Source organism: Montipora capricornis, chromosome 8 (assembly GCF_036669925.1).
Source record: "Montipora capricornis isolate CH-2021 chromosome 8, ASM3666992v2, whole genome shotgun sequence".
Lineage (NCBI taxonomy): Eukaryota > Metazoa > Cnidaria > Anthozoa > Scleractinia > Acroporidae > Montipora > Montipora capricornis.
Genome location: NC_090890.1, coordinates 47058165 through 47068164, shown reverse-complemented (window position 1 = coordinate 47068164; position 10000 = coordinate 47058165). Strand labels below are relative to the sequence as shown.

Genomic DNA, 10000 nt, shown 5'->3' with positions numbered 1-10000 from the left:
TTTGAGCTCTTCGTATTTACTCATCCCCATGAGATTACTTACAGAGCCAGAATCAATAAGCGCTTTTGTACTAATGCCATCAACACAAATCTCAATCACGGGCTCATCACAGCTAATAGTATGGCATATCTCTTCTGTCGTCTCAGTCACCATAAATGCAAAGGCACAATCCTCATCACTCTCCGATGCCTCCTGATTCCCCACAAAATTAGCTCCGTGACGTGGTCGTCCGCCAGAAATCCTTTGTTGCTTCATCGCTTTTCCCCCAACCACATCACTATCCCTCTCACCACGACAACACACAGCAAAATGTCCATACCTTCCACACTTTGCACACTTCTTTCCTTTTGCAGGGCAGTTCCTATCTCTGGCCAGGTGACCCTCTCTTCCGCAATTGTAGCACTTTCTCCTCTCAGCATTCGTTGTTTAAATTTGCTGCCGCTCCTTAACCACATTGATACTGTTTCCGTCAGCCAGTGGAAGGCTTGTTGTCATGTTTGATGCTTGTCGACCGGCCGCTTCCCATGCACGAGCTTTATCCAACGCCTCTTCTAGTGTGATATTCCTCTGCTCTAACAGCTTTCTCTTGAGCTCAAAATCCTTTAACTTCTCTATCAGCTGATCCCTCAAATTATCGTTTAAACCAGTCCCAAAATTGCAATGTCGTGCCTGTTTTCTCAGTCGAACCATAAACTGGTCAGCGGTCTCCTCTTCCTTTGGTGCCAACTGGCGAAAAACGTGGCGCTCGTATGGGATGTTTTCCTCCACATGAAAATAGGAATCTAGTTTTCGAATCGCTATTTTAAAAGCATTGTCACCTGACTCAGGAATGGGACCAGGATCTTGCAAATCTTCGAAGATGTCTTGGACCTCCATCCCGGCAAAATGTAAGAGCTGAGAAGTCTTCTTTCGAGCATTGTCAATGCCTTTGCCCTCGGCATAGTATTCGAAGGCACGCTTCCATTTACGCCATTTCTCCGCCACTTGCGAAGCAGATCCCGACAAATCCATAGGTAATAAACCTTTGTTGGCCATCCTCGTCGCCAATGTAATGTCCTTATAGATCACAACGACGCTAATCGCAACAATAATCAAACACTCGCCTAGTTCACACTGTTCCTACACAATCACTCGTCCCATGCCCACACGGTCACCGGGTTCCCGCGCTGGAGAGATCCCGGATGTACATACAAACACTACAGATCCCTTTACCAAAGAAAATGTAAAAAAACTGGAAATGGTACAGAGACGTCAGCTCGGTATGTTTTAAACCGGTACAATTACGTATCAAGTGTTAATGAGATGCTACAGGAATTGCAATGGCACACCCTTGAAGAAAGGCGGAAAGAGGATAGACTAGTCATGTTCTATAAAATCCACAATGACCAAACTGGAATAGACACTGTGAAATATCTGAAGCCACTGGGCCGTCATGTCAACAACCAAGCTTATGAGGTCCCATTCGCTTTTACTGATTATTATAAATTCTCCTACTTTCCAAGAACAATAATCGAGTGGAACGCTTTGCCAAATGAGACAGTAAAATTATGCCTCTTCTCTGATGTCATTCACAAACTGCCTTTAATTTAATTCATACTATTATTTATAATTACTTTAATCTATTGATGTATTTATTTATTTATTTATCTATTTATTTATAAATCGACCACTGGCCGTTTCCAATATTTTGCAAGAATCATCAGTTATTGTGATGGAGGCAAATAAACGGTAGATAGATAGATAGATAGTAGATAGATCCTTGGTTGGTCTCCTTTGAGATTGACGTTGCTATATTCCTTTTGACGGGAAAGATCTCATGGATATACCCACCACGAGGCTAGTCCCCTAGGTTAAAACTCTCATTTTACATATTAAATCGAAGTGCCCATTTCAGTGATTAGGTCTAAACTTTCGTTTATGTTATTGCTATAGCAATATTTAGGTCTAGAAACTGGTTTAGAATGGTTATTTTTTTAGAGTTATGGTTGGTCTGTATATCCATGAGATCCTTGTCCTTTTGACATACTTCGTATTTTTGGCGGTGACTGCCGCTCATACTCAGACCTCCCGCGATCAACTAATTCGACCCCTTTTCGACCCCAGGTCAAATGGTCCAATGCAAATCAAAGTATGGCGGAAAGCAGCTGCTGCAACTTGGTTGCTAATTAAATTTTTCCAGCGATCACCTGCAAGACAAAAAGCAAACATGAATCAGATATTCTCATTTCCTGAAGATGTGACCTAGTTATTAAGAGGAGATAGAAAAGTACAGGTGAGTAGATCAAATGATAGACTAAAATCATGGTTGACAGCTGTATTTGCTAGTTCGTATTATGTCAACAAATGAACATTTTGACTTCGTCATTTCAGCCCACAACTGCAAAAATAATCTGCCTAATCGGACCATTTGTCATACATTTCAAAATTTTCCTTTCTTTTTGAAAGGAAAATTTGCGACTCGTTTGGCGGGCATGAACTCGGTTATCATGTTTCGCGGTTTTATCTCACTTAACCGGATTGGAGTGTAAACAACGATATTAATTAAGTACATTTTCAGGAGACATTTAAAATGATTGCCCCTCTTAATAATTGTTCCCCGTGCCGATGTAAGAGGAAAAGGTAACATGATTAATAAGGAGGGGGGTGAATACGTTCGCGGATCGGTGGATTCGGCTAAAAAACTACTCGGATTTCGGATTTTGAGGGCACATTTTGTGGATTGGTGGATTTTGAACGCTCAGCGGATCCCGAATTTCTTCAATATTTCAGCGTGGATTATGGATTTTGTTTGTTTTAAGTGTGGATCGCGGAAATTAACTTGGCTGTCTGTTTCAATTTTTTTCTGCCTGACCTTATAGAACTAGACTACATATTAAAGCGGTTATCAGTAACAAGCGCCCTTCATCGGGTGGACATCAATCAAATGTTTCCATGACAAATTCAACTGCCGCCAAGAGAACAAGAGCATCATCATGTAAACATTTGAAACATTTGATCGAAGTTGTTGAGGGGCGCGTGTAACTGATAATGTAACACATCTTTGACCTTCAATGTAATCGGACTCCAGAAAACTCTAGGACTCCAGGATTTCGGCTTCCGGCCAGACAAAAAGCCACCACGTGTACCATCGGCACGGTCGACATGGAGGGTCAGGTCTTTGAGGTCATTGAGACAAAGACCATTGATTGCATCACATTTTTTCACCGACAAGTTGCCATAAGCAACAAGTTTCAGTGCTGTGGTTTAAAATAATAATATATATTTTTTTAACTGTAATCTGATTTGTGAAATAAGTATGTGATCTATATAGCAGGTTAACTACTAGTCTCAGTCCATTTGTAAATACAGAGCTCTGTACGTAATTAAAGTGTGCAGTTGCATTTAGGATACAAGTAACATTTGGTCGCTGTATGGGTTTACGGGGCTACACCTGTGATATGGGGACCACTTCTTGAGAATCTACATGTACTGTAAGTAATTTCCTGGGCCAGAAAAGACAACTGTGATTAATGCCTATTTCAAAAAGATTAAATTTAAAGTTTTAATTTCTGATAGTTCCTGCAGGATGGAAGCCAATGATGACCTTCCCTTACAATTCACCATCGAAATCTTGAGTGTACATTTTTTGACCCCTGGACGTTACTTTCTTATACTGAGAATTGTGGGAGATCTGGTGAATCCTTCAAAAGTTAAACTGTATATTGGAAATTCTCAAAATGCATTGGATGGTCACAAGTTTACAACTGAGACATGTCTGGAGGATGGTGATCCAGAAACACTTAAAACATTCATTGACCCAATGATCTCCTTTTGGATGCCACCAGGTTGGTACAGTAATGCTGCAACCTTCAAGCCTTCTCAGGCTATTGAGTTTCTTTTCATCAAGGGTGGTGAATGTGTACAATCATATCACTTATTCCTTTCATTTGCTCAAAGTTTGTTTAGCAGCAGTTTTTTTGTTGGCTTAACTCCTCAACCTAATTTTAACCAGTTCGTTAGCAATTCACATCAACAAGTCCTCCATCCGCTGTTTTTTTGTTGGACTATTAAAAAATGATGTCAATATGCTGCAAATAGAACAATATCGGACTAATGTCATGTGGGTTGTTGCTTTATGATAAAAAGCACACTTAACCCATTGACTCCAAGGAGCAAGACTTTAATTTATAATAGATTTTACTCTGTCTAACACCTAGCCTCCCACGCCGACACTCTTATTAGGGCTTTGCCATGCATTCCTCCCCCATGAGCACCTGCTGAAATGAGCCGGAATTTTAATAAGTAGACCAATCACAACGGACTTCCACAGCCCAGTCAAAATGTGCCGGCAGGTGGCGATTTTGCCGCCAACAACGAATATCTGCCATCTACAAAATTTCATCGATAAGAAATTAATGTGAGGTCTCCACAAGACCAAAATTAATACCGGTAGTATAAACCAAAAAATGTATATCGACATTTCTTATGGTGAATAAAGCTAAAAATTCGAGAAAAATTTGGAAACAAATGCGGAACGGCAGGGTTACTGGACCAGAAAAGCCTTAAACATGACATGGGAAAATGAGCCACATAAACTGTCAGCAGTCAAAGCAGTTTCACTGCCTTCTCGGAAAATTTCTAAAATTTTCGTAAGATCTCAGTTCTGTTGACTTGGAAACCTATTAATAGTTTTGCATTTATGCAATGTATTTCTGACGATTTGAAGAGTTTGATTAACATTGTCGATGTCACAAGGACTTTCCCGATCAAGCTACTGATTGAAAACAACTTGGAAAATAACTGGCATTTGAGGAAAAAAGCTCTTGAGTAGACTGTTATGAGTAAGCTAAAAAGAGGGGCCCAGTTTTCTCCTAAAATGTGCCAGATCCAACCATTTGAAGTCGAATTTTCAGATATTTCAGGGGAGCATGGCCTGGACCCCCTTATCGGGCAAGGGTCAGATGCCTGCTACTCAAACCATCTTGCCTAATACTCAAAATCGTTTTGACTGGGCTGCTGCCTGATTCTGGAAGTGCACTTTGGACCCTGAGAAATATGGTCACTGCAAGAGAATGGGCTTCATGTGTTCCAAGTGCATTTAATTTAAAATCACTGGCTTAAATTCTTATCAAAGGGAAACTGTAGCGTATAAATTTCATGCTTCGGCTTAGATTTTTATGGCTCGTCACAGAATGAGTACGGTAGTTCTAATTCGTTAAGTATGGCTGAAAAACTTTGGTCCCGTGCATTTCAAACCTACGTACTTGTGGCGTTCGCTTGGGAGTGAGGTCATATTAATTTACATTTCTTTCTGCGCTATTTCAGTGGAGTCATTTCGTTCAAATGACCCCATTTCTTGTAGTCCTTTGGTTGAACTGATTTGAGGTTTGCTTTTATTTTTCAAGTCGAAGAAACACTGACTTAACAAACAATCAGTTCGCAACACAAAAAAAATTAAATCAATTTTTAGAGACAACCATTGCCATTTTCGCTACTGTCCTACATGTAGTTGCGTTCATTGCTCTTGAAGGTTCTCGTGCAGTTCAAAAATTAATTAAAATTAAATAATACACTTGCAATACTTTAATATTTTTATTCGTATTTATATATAAAGTTCATGACACTTTCAATTAATTAATATTTAGATGAAATGACACCATACCCTTCCTAAGCACTCGCATTTTGAATCACGAGAGTGCAAATGTACAATGTATACCACAGTGAGGAAACAAAATTAATGTTTCTGAGGAACATTTTGGAAAGGCATCATCTCTTTCATAATTCATTCAAAGAAGAAGTTGATGCATTGATTCTCCCAGGGGAGCAATCTACAGTACACAGCACCGATTGGTTCCTACAATGTACGTAACCCACGTGTACACGATTTCCAAATGACAGTTACTTAGCAATGGCAAAGGAATGTGTGGCTCATCTCAGCAGAAGTTCATGTGGGAGGAATGCTTGAGTCAGGATGGCTTAGAATGCTTGAGTCAGGATGGCTTAGTGGTTATCAACCGTGCTCTCCACCTCTGCGACCCAGGTTCAACTCTCGGCCCCGGGATCGTATGTGGGCTGAGTTTCAGTCGATCTCAACCTGACTCCGAGGGTTTTTCTCTGGGTACTCCGGTTTTCCTCCCTCAGCAAAATCGACTCACAGTCTATTCCATCAGGCTGTGGTGCTGTGCTCCGAGGTCATACATGGGTCGTGTTCAGGGGCCGAGCGCCTAGCCAGCAGCACAGCTCCTTCGGTCCGATCTCGTTGAGCCACGCCCTTAGCAATTCGGTCTCCGACTGCGAGAAAGGGCGATTAGCAGGTCATGTATATAGCAGGTCATGCATGTATAGCCGTAAGAGTGTCTGCGTGGGAGGCTATCTAACACCAGGCATTATTTTACTTGTCAATGTGTGGGAGGTAGTTCAGGGGTCAATAATAATTATTGTTAACCAACCCCTACATGATAACATCCACTCAAAAAAGATGTCCCCTTTGTCATGGTAGATCTTGGAAAATATGTTGACTAAAGAAAATGTTAAATTTTGAATAATTTTTGCACTAATCTTTTGTTTGTTTTGAAGAATTGTAATAATATTGATGATAACAATAATAATCAGGGATGGCACTAGGATTTTTCAATCTGGGTCCTGGGACCCGCATGTTCGGCCAAATTGGGGTCCAAAGCATTTTTTGGGGGTCTCAAAATCTTAGTGACCCTCTGCGAGAAAAAGAATATGTTTTAAATTATGAGAAAAAGAGAGTAACCAACTTGGAATTAATTAATAGTGATGCATATGCATAGGACCGGCCGACAAAGGCTTTTTCTAGAGCCGTTACATTCATTCCTGGACAAGAACTCTGTTAATGAAAGAGCACCCTTTCCAAAGGTTTACGCATCACTGGTTTCCTCCCCTAGGAGCAACGAACAGTGACGTCTTTTGCTATATATTTGCATTCAGTGACTTGCAGAGTACATTCCTCTGAAGAAGACCGCAGAAGGCGGTCGAAAATTTAGTTTTAACCTTTTTAGATGTTTTAAACCCCATTTCTTAGAACTTCAATTATGATCACAGATCGCTCCAACAGTTTTACAAACAACAGAATATACTGACAAATCAAAGCAAGTTGTGTGAGTTATTTAAGTCAGTGCCTTGCGTCCTGGGACACATTAAAATTTCGATGATGCATTTTTTGGATTTTATTTGCGTAAAAATGCACGATTTCTGCGTTAACGCGATCCCTGATAATAATAATAATAATAATAATAAAATTATTATTATTATTATTATTGTTATTAATATTAATTCTAAATTTTAATATACTCTTCACTCTCCCTTGCAATGATTTCACGTATATTGTCAATTATCGTAAATGTTGTAGCTTAACATGTCGGCTATCGCTTAACTGTCGGTTTGTTATTCTTTACTAAATTGTTAGAGAGTGCTGAAGGAAATGTTCAACTTGTTTTGGAGGCATTTAGTGTGCCTGAGAATCCCATGGACGAAGAAACCAAGTATGGTGAGGCAGTATTTGACGTATTTCCAAGAAAGGCAACTCTCTTTTCTGCAATGCGACGGAAAACCCCATCTGATAGAGATTCCAGCAATCTCTACCAGTTTGAGACCAATATCAAGTTAACTCAACTTTTGGAGGATGAAGGTTTTACTTCCAGTTGCGGTGTGATAAGGGCAATTGTGAAACTAGAGCAGGTTAAAGAACCTGAAACAGAATTTCAAGGTAAATAATAATTATGTTGTTATGTGTTTTGTTAGGTATCTCTTTAAATACCTCCAACCTCAACAAAATTTAAATTTTCTTCCCCAACAATAAATTTATTTTCTGCACTTGTGCCAAACATACATGTTTTTTACTTCAATTAACCTTTCCTTGTAAACTCAAGAAAGGGATAACTTGCTCTGGTTTGATCCATGACTGTGCAGCTAGGGAAAGGGAAATGGTTTGAATGCTGGGTGGACTGATCACAAACTACTTTGCAAAGCTGCTTTGAAATTAAAGAATGGTCTCAAAGTGATTAAAATAAATAGTTTGTGATGTCACTGCAGTATTGAACCTACCGGTATTCACCTTCTGTGATCCTTTGGAGATAAAATTAAAGTGGTTGTTTTCCACGTTTTGAATAGCCTATAGAACAGAGACTTTGAAGAAGCGATTTACACTGTAGTGTAATATCACAGCTGAAGAAAATAATTTAGTGTTAAAGTTTTTGGTGGTGATTGGTACTTAAATTTAATAAATTATGTAATTTACAAATTAGTCTTTTATTAAGTTGCAGAGCATGATTCGAATTTCAAAAGCTGTTCATTTATACAATCTGAGATAATACCTGGACATAATACTATTTCTAAGGCTACATGTAGCAATTGACTCAAGACTGTATTATTATAATACACGTAGTAGTTACAAAAATAGTACAGAAGCTGATTGTCATAGGTTGTTCAGTGTATCACTTCCTTTTAGCTAGAAGGGCAGCTTGGAATATTCTTGAACAGCAGCAAAAGGCAGGAAGTTTAGCCAACTTTTGTCCAAGTTTTGATGTGGAAAATGAATTCTCAGAATTCGTGCTGCAGGACAGAGAAGGACAGGAATCTGACGAGGAAGTCATTTCTGTGTGTGAGTTGCAAACATCATCCAGAACAATCTTGGTCTCATTGTGATAATACCAGGTGCTCAACGGAAGATGTAACTCTGGATTAATTTGTGGTTAAAAATTTACAGTTGAAGAGCTTAAGTTGGAAATTCCTGCAAGTGGTATGAACTCTCAAGGGATTGAGCAGAAAAAGAAATAAAGAAAGGAAGAAACTTAAGGACATTTGTCACAACTCTGATTTCCTAGCAAAGTATTCGCAAATCTGACCCTAACTATAACAGTTTAAATTTTGTCATTTGAAAGTAAATTATGGGGAATTTTATACTGGATATGCTGTTTTGTTTGTATGTCTACAGGTGAAATGTATACATGTTATACAGTAGGTAACTTCAGTTTGTAATGTTGCAGGGGATAACATAGAAGAGCATTTGAAAGATGCTGGTCCACTACCTAATCGGGAAGAGCAAGGAACAGGAAAGCTAGCAGATAGTTATCATGAGTTAGGGCAGTCAGAAATATACAGGCATGACTTGCTCACAGGGATGATATTAATGTCTGGGGACGATCCTAATGGACTAATAGAAAGTGGGCTTGTGGAAGCAGAGTCAAGAATAGAAAATCAACCTGATCCTTGGCATGCCTATCGCAGTCCAGTCCAGCTTAATGAAGAGAATTTGGTATCATTGATACACCAGGAATCACAGCAGCAAAGCTGTAGAACAACTTACAATAAAACTCAGTCTGGGTTTGTAGAGGACAGAGACAACAGTGATCACAGAATTAGTTATAGGGAGAACAACAGGAAGGATGAGGCAGCTACGTTTATTTTAAATTCCAAATGGAAAGGTGAAGTGATTGTTAAGGTGTTAAGGACGGTGCCTACTATTGTTACTGTGCATACGTTCTGCGCATCTCGAGATACTCGGATTTCCTATCGCCGATGCTTACTAATACAGGGATAATTTTTGCGCTGTTTAAAACTATCCGGAGAAAGTACATCTTAGTACCTGTAAGTACTCTTGGTATCCAAAAAGAAAATTGGGGGTAACCATGCATTTTTAAGAGATAATTGAGCTTCAATTTGAGAAAGAACGTCATACATTGCTTTGTATTTTAAAGCTTTTTACAAATATTATTCATCAATTATCTTTGAAAAATGCGTGGTTACCCCCAATTTTCTTTTAGGATTTCAATAACACTTGTTAAGATCTCCATTTCCTGCATAATCACACATCGGGAAAAAAATATCTTTAATTAGTAGGCACCGTCCTTAAGATTTCATAATGTTTAGTAGACAGCCTTATGTTTCCTGGAATAATCACAGGATATCTGTCTAAACCACAATTTTTCACAGAAAGTAATGTCATAGATATTGTGATCATCTTCATCATCATAATCATAAATTTTTGATTGAACCT

At 39.0% G+C, this 10000-nt stretch overlaps 2 protein-coding genes across 2 annotated transcripts in view; one reads left to right on the top strand and one right to left on the bottom strand.

Annotated features, from left to right (window-relative positions):
- Positions 1-426: 426 nt before the first annotated feature.
- Positions 427-1035, bottom strand: LOC138014074 (uncharacterized). Its single transcript, XM_068861103.1, has one exon. It carries the CDS (start codon positions 1033-1035, stop codon positions 427-429), a length of 609 nt encoding a protein of 202 aa, XP_068717204.1.
- A 1084-nt stretch (positions 1036-2119) lies between these two features.
- The window catches only part of LOC138060233 (coiled-coil domain-containing protein 33-like), a 36680-nt gene continuing 28799 nt past the window's right edge, over positions 2120-10000 (top strand). Inside the window, exons 1-3 of the mRNA XM_068905970.1 lie at positions 2120-2272; positions 3556-3824; positions 7412-7711. Of these exons, the coding sequence (XP_068762071.1) occupies positions 3566-3824; positions 7412-7711 (559 nt within the window). The 5' untranslated portion in view covers positions 2120-2272; positions 3556-3565. The remainder of the gene's footprint in view (positions 2273-3555; positions 3825-7411; positions 7712-10000) is intronic.